General features: G+C 54.2%; 5 protein-coding genes across 5 annotated transcripts; 4 read left to right on the top strand and 1 right to left on the bottom strand.

Annotated features, from left to right (window-relative positions):
- Positions 1-257: 257 nt before the first annotated feature.
- Positions 258-1,487, bottom strand: DSM5745_09555 (uncharacterized protein; the record flags this gene model as incomplete). The annotated part of the gene is made up of 1 exon (XM_026751571.1): positions 258-1,487. One exon carries the CDS (start codon positions 1,485-1,487, stop codon positions 258-260), a length of 1,230 nt encoding a protein of 409 aa, XP_026599919.1.
- Positions 1,488-3,184: 1,697 nt separating this feature from the next.
- On the top strand, positions 3,185-6,630 carry DSM5745_09554 (ankyrin repeat domain-containing protein; the record flags this gene model as incomplete). The annotated part of the gene is made up of 2 exons (XM_026751570.1): positions 3,185-3,619; positions 3,655-6,630. 2 exons carry the CDS (start codon positions 3,185-3,187, stop codon positions 6,628-6,630), a joined length of 3,411 nt encoding a protein of 1,136 aa, XP_026599918.1.
- Positions 6,631-7,606: 976 nt separating this feature from the next.
- Positions 7,607-8,605, top strand: DSM5745_09553 (uncharacterized protein; the record flags this gene model as incomplete). Its single annotated transcript, XM_026751569.1, has 1 exon — positions 7,607-8,605. The coding sequence occupies one exon, from the start codon at positions 7,607-7,609 to the stop codon at positions 8,603-8,605; it is 999 nt and encodes a 332-aa protein (XP_026599917.1).
- Positions 8,606-9,249: 644 nt separating this feature from the next.
- DSM5745_09552 (putative lipase/esterase family protein) lies at positions 9,250-10,494 on the top strand (the record flags this gene model as incomplete). Its single annotated transcript, XM_026751568.1, has 3 exons — positions 9,250-9,855; positions 9,927-10,326; positions 10,391-10,494. 3 exons carry the CDS (start codon positions 9,250-9,252, stop codon positions 10,492-10,494), a joined length of 1,110 nt encoding a protein of 369 aa, XP_026599916.1.
- Positions 10,495-10,839: 345 nt separating this feature from the next.
- Positions 10,840-14,313, top strand: DSM5745_09551 (uncharacterized protein; the record flags this gene model as incomplete). The annotated part of the gene is made up of 1 exon (XM_026751567.1): positions 10,840-14,313. One exon carries the CDS (start codon positions 10,840-10,842, stop codon positions 14,311-14,313), a length of 3,474 nt encoding a protein of 1,157 aa, XP_026599915.1.
- Between the last annotated feature and the right edge of the window lie 422 nt (positions 14,314-14,735).

The raw sequence follows: 14,735 nt of genomic DNA, 5'->3' as shown, positions 1-14,735 counted from the left end.
GCGGGTTTCTCTTACGATGATGACGATGGTTGTTGGCACTCGCACTCGCATGGAGCGGAGCGATGATGCCGGATATGACATGGGCTTGTATTCTACATTATTACGGTAACTCAACAGAAATGAATTGAGATATGGAAGTATCTTTTGCAGTCGTGGTTTGTTCATTGTAGTCTTCGTCTTCTAGTCATGGGTAAATGTAGAGTGTGGCCGTGTCAGCATAAGAATGCAGAATATGCAGGATACATGCCAATGTAGTATCATGGTGCCAGAGTCGGAGCTGGACCTGAACCTTCAGCTTTGACTACAGCCTCCGCTTCAGCCTCAGTCTTTAGTTGACCTTGAGCATCAGCATCAGCCTGAGCCTGAGCCTGAGCCTGACCTTGTCCAGCTTCTCGCCGACTGCCAACCCACGTCCCCAGCTCCTCCCAAACAGCCAACTTCTCCGCATACGACATCCCCGCCGCAAGCCCGCTCGTCGTCGTAGCCACAAACACCTTCGCCCCCTCCCACTCCTCAGTCCTCCCCATATTCTCCGCCCCATCCTGCCACCCATACCGAAACTCCTCCTTCTTGATATTCCGCCCCTTCCGCGCCCTCCACACAGACTCCCAGATACTCTTCCCGACCAGACAAACAGCCGCCGGCTTCTTCTCCGCGATTTTCGCCTCTAGCACGGGCACGCCGGCGTCCATCTCCGCCTTGCTGAGCATGCTTGCGTCGCGGGTCGGTCGCTCGACGATGTTCGTGTTCCCGACGTTGTAGAGCTCAGGCAAGCGGTAGGTGTCGGATGGAGGATGGCGGATGGAGGTTATGCCGGAGGCGTGCAGGAGTTTCCAGAAGAGGTTTGATGGGTGTGCGTAGGCGAAGCCCGTCGTGCCGGTCATTATGCCTGGGTTCACGCCCACGAGGAGGAGGATTAGGTTTTCGGGGATTGTGTCGCGGAGGAGGCAGCTTGAGGCTGGGAGGGAGATGGGTGAGGAGGTGGCTTTGCGTGGGGTTGAGCGGCCGCGGGAGCGTTTTGTGGGCGAGGGTGTGCTTGGGAGGGTTGAGGCTATTGCTGAAGGTGAGCGTGAGGGTGAGTCGAGTTCTGGTCTGATTGATGGCACTGAGGGCGAAGCGGGTGTGGTTGAGCGGGATTGGGAGCGGGTGAGGCGACGGGGGACTGGCGATTCCAATGTCGTCTTTGCGACTGTGGTGGTTTTTGACATAGCTAGAGTAGGAGTCGGAGCTCCCCTTCTTCGTTTCGGCATCGTCTGCGCATCGGAATCAAGATCGGCTGTGGTATCGAGCTGGCGTTTTGTTTCTTGCATCGCGGAGCTGGAACTCGAAGTGCCGGTCTCGGTCTCCGAAACGTGCACGAATTGATTCAGGACTCCATTGAAGCTTGTTACCTGGTTGACGGGGACATCGTTGTCGCTGGACGAGAGACCGGAATCATTGCCCATGGTGGTGAGTGGGAGTTGTGCGGCGGAGAGAAACTTGGCCATCGTTGCTTGTTCTCGGTGTTACAGTAGTGGTGATGCGGAGACGGGTGAGGGGAGAAGTGCAGCTAGAGTAGGTAAAAGGAGAGCCGTGCTGGCGCCTAGGTTAGTGACCGCGAGGGTCAATCAAGGGATTGTGTTCCAGTCTTCCAGTGTTTATTTGCCACCTGATAGAAAAAATTGCTTTGGCCTCGTATCCAGTTTAATGATCTTGGATTGGATGAAGATGCACGACTGAACTCCGCATCCACAGGTTGGGGACTTTGGTGGCAAGTCATAGTTTAATGAATAAAGGCTGTACTATATAGGATTTGATTTCACAACTTCTAGCACATACGACCACAGGGTGTGGAGAACAGGGCTTCCCGTCCGCTCAGCCGTACTTAAGCCACACGCCGGCTGGTTAGTAGTGTGGTGGGTGACCACATGCGAATCCCAGCTGTTGTATGTTTTTTGCTCACCCAATTTTTTTTACATTGCCCTTGTCCTTGTATGTAACTTTGGGCGTTGCTACACCTTCCCCAGACCCCGCCAGGCAGTCTCACCTGAGTACTGGGACCATTCACCAGGAACCTTCTTGACATCACGGAATCAGTTTTGTCCTCCATGCTATTTACGGGCTTGCACGATGCTCCCCCTCAATAGCAACTGCATTTCTTCACACCCGCGCGCACAAGATGGGGGAGCATCCCGGTACCTCACCTCGCAACTCGCCATGGAGGGAAGGCCTAATGCCTGGAAAGTCCAAAAAGCACTAGGCACCTTGGAAACCATCGAACCAGCCAACTTGAATCTGAACTTAACCACCTGGGCCCAAGCGAATGGAATAGCTGAGTACCCCATGCCATCAACCGGGAGAATACTCAGATTCGACCTCCCTGCTGTGATGCAGAACGTCGCCGAGGCTGTCACTGCGACCGGGCCAGCAACGAGACCGTTCCAGGAAACGCACGCTATGGAGTGACGATGGTGTCGGCGGATTGGTTCTGGCTTGTTTTGCCGGGTGCTCTTGTCCTTGCGTCCATCCTCTTCCTGCTGCTGACTATCCTGCTCAACCGAGAACAGAAGCTTTCGTTGTGGAAATCTTCTATTCTGGCGGTCTTGTTCCATGGTCTTGAGGGCTATGAGGTTGACAACGATCTTGATAAACACTCCACCGTGAGCCGGATGGAACAGACGGCGCAAGCCCTCCAGGTGGAATTGAAGATTCCTGACCAGCGGAGAGGGTTGATGTTATCTCAATCATGATGGCCTAGTATCCTCATTTTATGATTGACATGGCTTCGGGAATCTTGAGTGGAATCGCCCTTGCACGCAAAGTGCTACACCATTTAGGCGCAGCGACCCAATTATCAGAGCGTTTGTACCAGCAACTGTATACGCTCTCAGAGAATTACTTTTCTTCCTGTCAGCGTATTTCAGCCCAGAGTATCTGTGTTACCTTCCCAGTTTCAGGTAAGCAGGCTCGCAGTTACTGGCTAGGGCAAGATGAGATGAGAGTTGCAAGGATTGTCTAGACCAGCTGACTGCGACGTGGCTTGTGGTTTTGACCAATCCTGCGCAGCGGGGCCTCGTGTTGTTATTGAAGGAGGTAACGATTGTGGCTGGCTGGCTAACGACTCTTTGCCTGGTCATAACCTCAGCAGCACGAGCTGGTCTTCCACTCGGACGCGAAGATATACAGTCTCAACAACAGAGAGAAAATGACGAAGAAAGAAACCACGATCTCAGACCCTGAAGGTATTCTGGCTGCTTGGAACAGAGCTACCATCGAATTCAAGCTCTGTCCCAACCGAGTGTGGGCAGTGGGCAAAGAAAGCCTCCCCGCCCTGCTTCCCCCCAGCGGCACGCAGCTGCCCCGCCATGACGCTCATGGGCTATGCACGGTTGATTTCTGTGAGCACTCACAACGCGACTTCACCGGGGTGAGCCAGCGACACGAGTGCGGGAGAAACGATGGCGAAGAAGACAGTTGCCGACGGCTCGAGGGCTTGTTCTGGGAAGGGGCTCTCGCAAAGGCCGCAATAGCCGGAAGGTCGACGGTATGGGCTCTCAACGGGAAAGCTCTCCTTGAGGGCCATACATGGCGATTTCACACGTCTGGTCTGACGGGACGGGCGCCGGGGCGTGGCCCCAGGGTCAAATCAACAAATGTCTTTATAGATTTTTCGAGCGGATTGCAAAGGATTTCCATTGCGAGGGGTTGTGGTGGGATACGATCTGCATCCCGCGGGAGAAAGCTGCTCGGGCTCAGGCCATTAGGAGGATCCAGAAAAATTATCAGGATGCTCGGATTACACTGGTGCATGACTGTTTCCTGCGCAACTGGGAGTGGCGGGACGGGTGCGAGGAAGCGGCGTGTTTTGCTATTCTGATGTCGCCGTGGTTCAGCCGGGCATGGACTGCGCTGGAACTTGCAAAATCGCGTAGGGTGAAGATCATATTTCGTGGGCAGCAAGTTGAAGGTGGTCGGCCGCTCATTGTTAAGGACCTTGACGAGGAGATCCTTGCTCGTGATGCGGAAAGAGCATCTGGCCCGCATGGAGAGGTGACCCGAATAATTCGCGCGTTCCGGAATGGAGTGACAACCGTGGATGATTTGCTGATTGCACTGGGACACAGGTACACATCGTGGCCGAAGGACCGGGCGATTGTTTCTGGACTGCTGGTGGGGGTTGATGTTGTGCCTATTCCACCAAAGCACGATGTCTGGCAGCAGGACATCTATGAGGCAATTCTAAAGAAAATAGGCAAGGTGGCACACGCACACCTTTTCCACAATAAGGCCACCATGCCCAAGGCCTGCTGGTGTCCGACTAGTTTGTTCAGCATGCCTGAAGCCGGCGCCAAAGCATCCTTACGCATCACGGAGGAACTGGACTTGATTGGAACTTGGACGCTCGTCCCCGCAGATTATCTTCCAAAAGACCGCTTTGTTTGGGGTCCGGTACATCCATTGATCAAGAAGACAATGGAAATATGTCTTCTGAATCCCGAGAAGTGCCTTCTCCTCGCCGAGCCTGGTCGAATTGTTGTGGAACGGGCCCTCCTGGTCAAAGCCATGGTGAAGAGACACAGTCCAGCGATTCTCTGCTACAAATATATTGGAGCAGTATATTTGCACCCACCAATGTCAATGGAGGCCGTCTGTGTAGACTCCAACGGGGCACGAAAGATGGAGGTGATCTTGCTGGGCAATCCGGACGAGGCAGCGGAGCCAGAGCACGACTGGAAGCACTTACAGACGCATCGTTTGGCAGATGACATTGCAAGCGATATTGGGGAATTCTATTTCAACAACCCTCATGTCACAGACTCTGGCACGCCAAACAACTGGACGACTGCGCTGATGGGCGATGACGAGCATGCTAAGGTGTTCCTAAATGCAGTTCAACCTCTTGACAGAGAGCCGGTCTCGCAAAGAACGCCCTTACATTACGCGGTCTGGAGAGGATACAGCGACACTGTCCGCCATCTTGCTAGCAGTACCAACCTGGATGCACTGGACAGGCTGCGCCAGAACCCCTTACACATTGCCGCTGAGCGTGGAGACCCGGGGATAGTTTCACAATTGCTCGCTGTAGCCCACAATGTGAATAAGACAATGGGGTTGCTTGCTGCTAGGGGATACAAAGGGCAGATTCCATTGCATTACGCGGCCCGTGCAGATGCTGCTGGCATTGCCAAACTATTGATTGAGAAAGGGGCTGATGTGAATGCAGAAGATAATGACAGATTCACGCCACTCCATCTTGCTGCTGAAATTGGGTCTCAGAGTATCTGTGCTCTATTACTGCAGACAGGCAAAGTGGATATAGATGCAAATTCGAAGAATGGATGGTCTCCACTCCACCTTGCACTCATGGGCCAGCGCAGTTTAGTCACAGAGTGGCTTATTCGCAAAGGCGCCAATACTCAAGCGCAAGACCGTCTTGGCTGGAGCTCATTGCATTATGCAGCGGAGACCGGTTCCGCGCAAGCTGCCGCACTGCTACTCCAACATGGTGCAGAGGTGAACAGTCACGATGAGTACATTGGCTGGACGCCGTTGCACTTCGCAGCTATTATGGGGTGGCAGGAAGTGGTGGAACTGCTACTTTGTAATGGTGCTCATGCTGATCTAAAAGACAAAGACGGCTGGACGCCCCTGCAGTTTGCGATGCTGCAGGGATACAATTCCATATCTCAACTACTTGTTCAGCATGGTGCCGACGCCCGCGAAATCTCCCCCGATGCCATTGTTACCTGGACGCCACTAAATCTCACAGCACTAGACACTGAGCAAGGCCTGATTAAGCTGCTGCTGGAGGATAGTAGCAAAGCAGACCGCAACAGTGCAGGTGGGAGGGACGGCACACCACTACACTGGGTCGCCCAGACTGGTCAATACAAGGCGGCCAAGGTGCTTTGGTCCGGGCCCCTGTTGGTAAATGCAGACACTCACTTAACAATGGCAGATAGCAGGTCCGCGTTACATTGCGCTGCTGAAGGCGGGCATACTGAGGTTGTAAAACTCTTCATTGATGTGGGCTTTGATGTGAATGCAGAAGACCGATGGGGGAGGACAGTCATACACTTTGCGGCAAGAGGCGGCGATGTGCCCACGCTTCGCCTGCTCCTCGATGCAGGGGCACAGCCAAATCAGCCATTTGGGTTAGAAGATTACTGGCCGCCGCTGGTAATGGCTGCGCGTTACGGGCACAGAGAGGTGGCGCAGATACTCATCAACAAAGGTGCAGATGTTAATGGAACACCTCCATTTACGCACCACGCCCTTGCAGAGGCTGCACTGTACGGGCATGAGGATATGGTCGCGCTGCTCTTTGCAAATGGTGCCTCAGCACATGTCTTGTCCTACTTCGGGCAGACAGCGTTATATTGCGCTATCAAAGGCGGACATGTGGCTGTGGCTAGCTTACTGCTTGGTCAGGGCGCGTTTGTGGACGTCCCCTCCACCACGGACGATAAAGAAGACTCATGGACACCGCTGCACTTGGCAGCCTCTGTGGGGAATGTAGAGCTCGTGCGGTTGCTCGTGGAGAAAGGTGCTGATTCAAGCATAACAGACTGGAAGGATAGGTCGCCACTTGACGTCGCTGAGAGATACGGCCATACGGAAGTGGCCAACATGCTCAGGAACCGGGGGTGAGAATACCTCTCTATGCTGTTGTCTCTGTGGACAACTCGTGATATCGCAGTTACCACTGTATGTGCACTTCGCCATCGGACCCTTCAACGGAGATATCACAAGCGCCTCTTCCGCAAGGTGGACCAACAGATTCCAACACGACAATACAATACACTATATAATACTTTGATGACTGATTCATCAGGTCTCGCAATTGAAGTTTCGTTACACCAACCAAACAGCCGGAAAACTGTCTATCTACGCGGTTGAAAGCCTAACGTTTTTGACCGAAACGTCCACCAGGGCCAACAACGATGAAGCCATCCCAAGTGACAGTCGCAGTCTCATCAACCAAGCGGAGTGGGATACTACCTACTCAACATCCTTCGCATAGTCCGCAATTCACTCACTATACCCTACCATCAACGGCGAGTCGGCCCAGCGAGCGCACAGGCTCTCCAGTGACAGACACCGTTCCTTTGTCAGTACGCTGTACCGTCTTCGTGTGCCTGCCTGAGTAGAAGGGTTCCTGGAACAAGTCCTGGCCATGATAGGGTCGAGCTTCATTCGTGGCTCTCCAAGATCCACACTCGATATATGGCTCGCGCCGGTTGCCCAGCAGGAGAACAACCCCCAGCCAAGCCATCCATGACTGGGTTATGTTGGGGAGTCTATTGCAAGCAGCATGTAATTGCTAACCTGACTGTGACTCAAACGGTTCCTGTAAGTACTCCGTAGTATCGAGCGAATCAGCAATGTCTACTGTTGTTCTATGTGGGTCATTTGAAGGACTATGCGTTAGCTTGACTCTGTGATGAGGCTGTGCCGTGATCCCGTTGAGTCCCCCGGCTCTTTCGAGGTTGGTATTTCATGAAGGCCTGCACTTTATCAAGTCTTGGTTTTAACCCATGCCACGCTTCTTATTGAGCAAACCCACCCAGCAACCCTGTCAAAGAATCCGCACCTTAACCGGAACGAAGGGATCCTATCCTCGACGATGTTCCCCTTCCTCCAGTTGCCCCCAGAGCTCCGAAGCCTCGTCATCGAGCACGTCCTCTTCAGCAGCTACCCCGCACCGGAATACCCCTCCAAGGAGAACAGATCGATCTTCAATGATCTGCGGTACATGGCCTGGCGGGCCCGGCCCTACCAGGAGATCCGTTCCACCCACAGCCCATCAAACTGCCTTGCCCTCCTCCTAACCTCCAAGACAATCCACGATGAGACCAAAGCGATGCTCTCACTCCAGGAATCCAGATCAGCAACGTACCATCTTGACATCACCGTCGAAAACGACAACGACGTCTTCCCAACCTGGCTTTGCGTCCCGCAACTCACGACGCACATTGCCGAGCTCCATGTCGACGTCCGGCTCTTCGGCACAATCATCCACCCGAATATCAGCTGGCGCCTAGGCGGCGACGGCGGGCATTCCCGCTACGAATGGGACTTCTTGGCTCTGCTGGAGCGGTTCCTGAGATACGGGCCTGTCGGCCAGAAGAAGGGCTCGGACGGCCAGGTGTTGAATATGCGGACGTTCAGTTATACCAGTCCCTGCCCCATTGTTGATCACGGCATCAAGGTCGATACTCTGACCCTAAACTTCACGTCTGGCGAGGCCAAGCTGCAGAGAGGCGAGTTCCCACCTGCAGAGATTGAGTACCGCGACTGGGACTGGTACCGCAAGGGCCATGGTCCGCGGAGAGGGGTCCCCGAGATCGAGCGCCCATTGACGGAGTACAATACCCGACCTGAATGGCTGGCCGAGCTTCTTGCGGATGAGATCGACGTGCTCTTGCATTTTGGAAGAGATAGAGAGGGCTTTGCTAGGCTTGTGTATGAGCGCCTGCGGGTGATTCGGATGTTGGTTGATGGGGAGGTTTACCGTGAATTCGATGTGTCTGGGATATTGGATGAGTTCAAGCTACCCGATAAGAGCTTGAGGAAGATGGCGTCGAAGTTTGTGGATGCACCGGGGTGGGTGTTTGATTTGTAGACTGGCGCTGTCAAGAAACGTCCGGATGAGGACGAATGAGCTCGAGATATCGAGACGGTCAATCTGATCTACCTACGTAAGCTTTCTTTCAGAAACCTGACGCAGCTTGCTAGGTAGATTCTTGATATCGGAATCGATTCGCCTGTGCAGAGGGTCTTTGAGCACCGTTGCACGACCAGCGTCCTTCTCCGCTCGTTGACCTTGTAGTCGGCGTGATGCGGACGAGGTGCAGTGATCCGGCCGGGTGTTGATTGCGCGGTGAGGTCGCCGCATGAACGCTTGAATGTCAAGTGAGGTGATTTGACGGCGGACCAGGGGATATTATAGAGGAGATCAAGCTCGGGCTCGTTGCTGGTGTCGAGGGCGTCGGTGAAGAGGCCTTTGAAGCGGCCTTTGAAGCAGAGAAAGAGTGGCCTGATGGAACTCGAAGGTGAACAAGAACTCACATCACAACGTTGTGCAGACGAGAGAGAATGCAGTCTTGGAAATGACTGAGCCAAGCTGCCCTGAGCATGCCAAGGAGGGAGACAAGGCTTCCAAGTGCTGCAGCGCTCGTATTCAGTCTCATGTGAGTCATTGATAAATAGATAGAGAAGATGATGTCCACTTCCACCCCTCACCCTCCCACACCGCAACCTCTCGACATGTTCCTACTCCGAGCCCTCCGCATCTCTATCAACGCCCTCTTCGCCCCCTCCCTCCCCCTCTCCACCCGCCTTTACCTCCTCCTCCTGCAGCCCATCTCCCTACTAACATACACAATCGAATGGCTCCGCGCGCGCAGATTCCCACATAGCCACGAGATCCGGATCCCGCTGAAACGCGTCCCGGGCCACACCGTGCGCGCACTCGTTTACCTCCCCTCGCCCCAACCCCCTTCCCCACAGGAAACAGGAACAGGGAAGGCAATATTGAGGCCACTACACCTCAACATCCACGGCGGCGCATTCCTCGGCGGCTTACCCGAAGGAAACGCCCGGTTCTGCCGACAGCTGGCGCAGGAGGCAGGTGCTGTTGTTGTCTCCACGACCTATCGGTATGCACCCGTGCATACCTTCCCCGATGCACATGAGGATGTCCAGGATGTTGCGGAGTACCTGGTGCACCATGCAGTCGAGCTTTTCAACGCCGACCCAGCCTGTTTCACGGTGAGTGGGTTCTCTGCCGGCGGGAATCTGGCGTTGGGTATTTCGCAGGGGTGCATGAACATGGACGTTGCGGTTCGAGGGAGCGTGGTCTTTTATGGGGTTGTATGTCAATTCCTCCCCCTTCTCATCTCCCCCTACGTGTACACACAATGTACGTTCGGTAACGAGAATAGGTCGACTTCCGCATCCCACCCTGGGATAAACCCATACCCAAGGGATTTCCCGAGAAAGACCCTCTCTCCTTTCTCCAGCCTCTATTTGATACGTACGCGGGCCCGAATCGGGCGAGGGATATCAGCAATCCGCTCCTTCATCCCACCTTAGCGGATATCCGGACCCTACCGCAGAATATGCTATTCATTGTGGGAGAGAAAGACATCTTGCATGACGAAACAGTTACCATGACGGAACGACTACAGTACGAGGCAGAAAGGGTCAATCTGGAGAACGGGGTGGTTGAGCGTTCCCGTGGGAGCTGGAGTGAGGAACGGGATACCGGTAAGTGTCCGGATGGGAAGAAGGTCGTTGTGAGGACGGAGGTGTTTGCGGGGCAGATCCATGGGTGGTTGGAGAGTAAGTCTTTCCTGCTCTTGTCTCTCCCTGGTTTACTCGGTGCTGATACTTGATATGTGGGTAGTGCCCTCTGCAGCGATTGACGTTAAAACGCGGACAAAGGCATTCGGGGATGCAATTGGTTTTCTGCGAGGGATTCATCGGGCGTATGGGTTTAACAAGGAGTGACCTGCATGGAAAGAAAGAATGTTCGTGTGCGATATCATCCCCGGTAGGTAGAATTACTAGTCTTGGATAAATAGATAGTGGTTTGAGCTTTGGTAAAAACAGCAGGTAGAAGAGAACTTGGAAGCAGACCTGAGCGCAGTGTTGGAAATGACTGAGCCAATGCAGAGCAGCATCAACTCCTATTCATTTATCCATACAAGGTCAGTCTAACTGGCAATCTCATAGCCAGGCCAACCGTCATGTGTTACCCCACAATCGCCTGTTTGTCTCTACGCAGTCAACGTCCACCTCTCCATCACCACTCTCCCTTTCTCCCTCTCTTGACACAGACCCTTCTTAACTATCATGGCGTCCCTGGACACTCTCAAGCAAGCTCTCAGGAAAAAGGCCACAGCAATAGCACCGGCGTCCCCAAAGCAGCCTTTATTTGACACACAGTACAGCACTGGCTTTGAAATCCTAACACAAGGCGAAGGATGGACAACATACCGAGACTTTATTATCCCCCAGCTAGCCGAGTTGCTTTCTCCCTTGTTCGACTCGCGTGATAGTGTATCGGTGTTGGAGATTGGGCCGGGTCCGAAGAGCGTGCTGGGATATCTATCCCAGACTTTACGACAGAAGATCACGAAATATGCTGCATTGGAGCCGAATACCTTGTTTGCTGCAAGGCTGGAAAAATCGCTCTTGTCATCTTCAGAGGACGCCGAGGCCGTGCTACCCTGCGCCAAACGCCCGTCAAATGTCAACGTCTACCGCGCCCCGTTCGTTCTTGACGGAAATACAGCACATACCGGCATTGGCCAGGACAGGTTCGACATCATCCTTTTCTGCCACAGCATGTACGGCATGAAACCCAAAGCGGGCTTCGTCAAGCGGGCGTTGGGAATGCTTGTTGAGCGGCCTGGGGGTGCAATGGTGGTGGTTTTCCATCGCGCTGGCTCCCTGCGTCTGGATGCTTTGGTGTGCCAGCGAACGGCTTCCTTTCCTACGGGACTTGTTAGCGTGCTTGATAACGACGAGGACCTTGACAGTTTTGCCTGTTTCATCGCGGGGTTTGCCGTGCAAGATTTTGGAGTGGATGAGATTCTTCGAGCGGAATGGCGGAAGGTGTGCCGTGCGTTGGGTCGGCTAGAGGCCACAGGAACACATGCAGGTCATCTCTTATTCAGTGCTCCTGAGGCTATGGTGGCTTTCACCCAACATGCCATAGCACTACCAGAGCTAACCTCCAAGGTGTCATTGCTGGAAGGCGACAAAGCGATTAAGAATAGGGAGGCTTCCCGCTGCCATCCCGCCGCGATTGTGAGGCCGAAGGAGATACGGCACGTCCAGGAGTGTGTGAGGTGGGCTTTGAAGCACGGGGTCAGCCTGACGGTCATTGGCGGAGGCCACAGCGGTCACTGTGTGGTGCCGAACGTTGTCTCGATTGACATGGGCGCTTTTGACGGAGTACATATCATCACGGCTAAGAAAGACAAACAAGAACAAGACGCTGGGTCAGATGGTCGCTTGGTCGTTGTGGAAGCCGGGTGCAAGACGGGGGACATCATCCGCAAGACCATGGAGGCGGGCGTGACTGTACCCTTGGGCTCGCGACCGAGCGTTGGCGCAGGGCTGTGGCTACAAGGCGGCATCGGGCATCTGGCCAGGCTTTACGGACTTGCATGCGATAGTATCATTGGCGCTGTTGTTGTCAGCGTTGCAACCAGCCAGGTCCTCTGTGTTGGACGTGTGCCCAGTCAGCACTGCCCAGCTGGTGCCATACGCCCGGACAACGAAACCGATTTACTGTGGGCAATCAAAGGCACCGGGACGAACGTTGGTATAGTGATCAGTGTGACTTTCAAGACCCATATGGCTCCGACCTTCTTGACTCGGCGTTGGGTACTCCCGTTCAACAATACGCACGAAGCTCAAACCAAGCTTTCCGATTTTGATCGTTTTGTTGCGCGCAGCCTCCCTCGCCATTGTTCTGCGGACGCATATCTATACTGCGAGAACGGCCAACTGCATCTTGGCGTCAGCACCTTTGAATGTTCCATCCCCGGAACCGTTCTCACACCTACTACTGCCCCTGAGTTCAGGTGCCTGGGCCCTGAAAATGACTCCAAGGCCGTGGACGGTCCCGGCCTGTTCGAATCTGAAATGTACATTTCCAGCATGCACGGCGGGCACAGCGGCGGCAAGACCTCCTCCTTCAAGCGCTGTGTATTCCTAAAACATATTGCAGACCCGAGCATCGCTAGCATCCTGACCGCAGCTGTTGATGCCGCTCCCTCAAAGCTCTCTTACGTCCATCTTTTGCAAGGCGGCGAAGCAGTCCGTGATGCCGCACCTGATGCTGCTGCTTTTTCCTGTCGAGATTGGGACTTCGCCTGCGTGATTACCGGAGTATGGCCGCGCAGCCAGGACGGAACCGAGATCGCCCAAGCGGCCGTGCAATGGGTTTACAACGTTGCCCGAGACCTGTTGCCCTTGAGCAGCGGGGTATACGGCGCAGACCTCGGGCCTGACCCTAGAGACACGCCGCTGGCCGCGCGGGCCTTTGGGCCGAGCCTGCCTCGCCTGGCGTACCTCAAGCGCAAGTTTGACCCGCATAACGTGTTGGCTTATGCATTTCCGCTCCAGAAATCTCCGAGACAAAAGCTTATCGTTCTAGTCACGGGTCAAAGTGGTGTTGGCAAGGACTATTGCGCGGACATCTGGGTCTCCGCATTTAGGCTGAAGGGTATAAGCGCAAGATCAATCAGCATAAGCGATGTCACGAAACGTGAATATGCAACAGCTACCGGGGCCGACTTGAACAAACTACTTCGGGACCGGGCTTATAAAGAGGAGCATAGGCCGGCACTGACTGCATTTTTCCAGAACCAGGTGCGGCATCGCCCTCGACTGCCGGAGGACCATTTTCTGAAGGTTGCGTTCGACGCAGCGGAAGTGGATGTCCTAATCATAACCGGGATGCGGGATGAAGCGCCGGTTGCGTCTCTCTCCCACTGGGTCTCGGACAGTAGACTACTCGAGATTCAAGTTACTACTGCCGAGGAAACGCGGCGGGCTCGTCGAGGCTACAATGGAGCTGGAGATGACAAGGCTGGAAATGGCAACATTGCCGGTAAGCTGGAGGCCTATCAACCCAGTCTCACCTTCCACAATGCCACCGATGGACCCGAGGCCGCAATGGCCTTCGCCAAAGACTCCCTCATCCCCTTCTTCCACCCGGATCTCCAACGCCTAGCGAGCATGGCCCGCCGCATCCCCAACTTCCCAAGGCCAGGCATCGATTTCGCCCACGTGTTGAACATAGCCCAGCACCCAGGCGGACTAGCCCTATGTGCATCGGCCCTGCAATCCCATTTCACCGGCGACTGGGCCACGATCGATATTATCGCATGCTGCCAGGTCGGCGGGTTGATCTTCGCAGCTGCTTTATCCCAGCTGGTTAATGTTCCGCTGGCGCTGATCCGCGAGGCAGGCAAACTTCCTCCGCCCGTTGTCTCGGTGCCAAAGCCAACATCGCATATTTCGATCTCGTCAATGCCTAGCCATCCAAAGGATGAGAGGAGACTTGAGCTTGAGATGGAAAGCGATTTGATACCTCGCGGTGGCGCGGTCGTGGTGGTGGACGATGTCCTTGCCACGGGCGAGACGCTTTGTGCTGTCTTGCAGCTGCTAAAGGAGTCTGGGGTTGATGCAGGGAGTGTCAGCGTCTTGGTTGTCGCTGAGTTTCCTGTTCATCGGGGCCGGGCACTGTTGCGTCGGCGGGGCTTTGGGAGGGTCAAGATACAGAGTCTTTTGGTTTTGGGGGGTGCTTAAATTGCGAATTTATAGACCTAGACGAAGAAACATGTCATAGAGTTGAAAATGATCATAGAAAACACTTAGGAAGGCTTCAATAGGAGTGGATTATGAAGAGGATTCAGTCTCGTCTCTGTGTATTGGTCTTTTCTCCTTAGCCGCTGATTGTAGAACGCTTAGTTGTAGTGAAGGAGACGGATTTCCAATATGGCCGTCGTTCAACAAGACTCGTCTTACCGGTATAATCTCCACATAAGAACAGGGATGGTAACTACCTGTACAGAATATATTCCGTCGTCCACTCTGGCCGACCTGTCCAACCATCACGAACCGTAAATCGAGGCGAGAATTTGTATGGAGCCCTTAATACTTGAAAATAAGCGTGAGTGAGTCAAGCAATAGTATAGTGGTGACTATTATTGCTCAAGTCCCTCCAGAGA

Source organism: Aspergillus mulundensis (assembly GCF_003369625.1).
Source record: "Aspergillus mulundensis strain DSM 5745 chromosome Unknown scaffold_12, whole genome shotgun sequence".
NCBI classification, from domain to species: Eukaryota; Fungi; Ascomycota; class Eurotiomycetes; order Eurotiales; family Aspergillaceae; genus Aspergillus; species Aspergillus mulundensis.
Note: the sequence above shows the minus strand (reverse complement) of the source record. Positions and strands in the feature narration are given on the sequence as shown.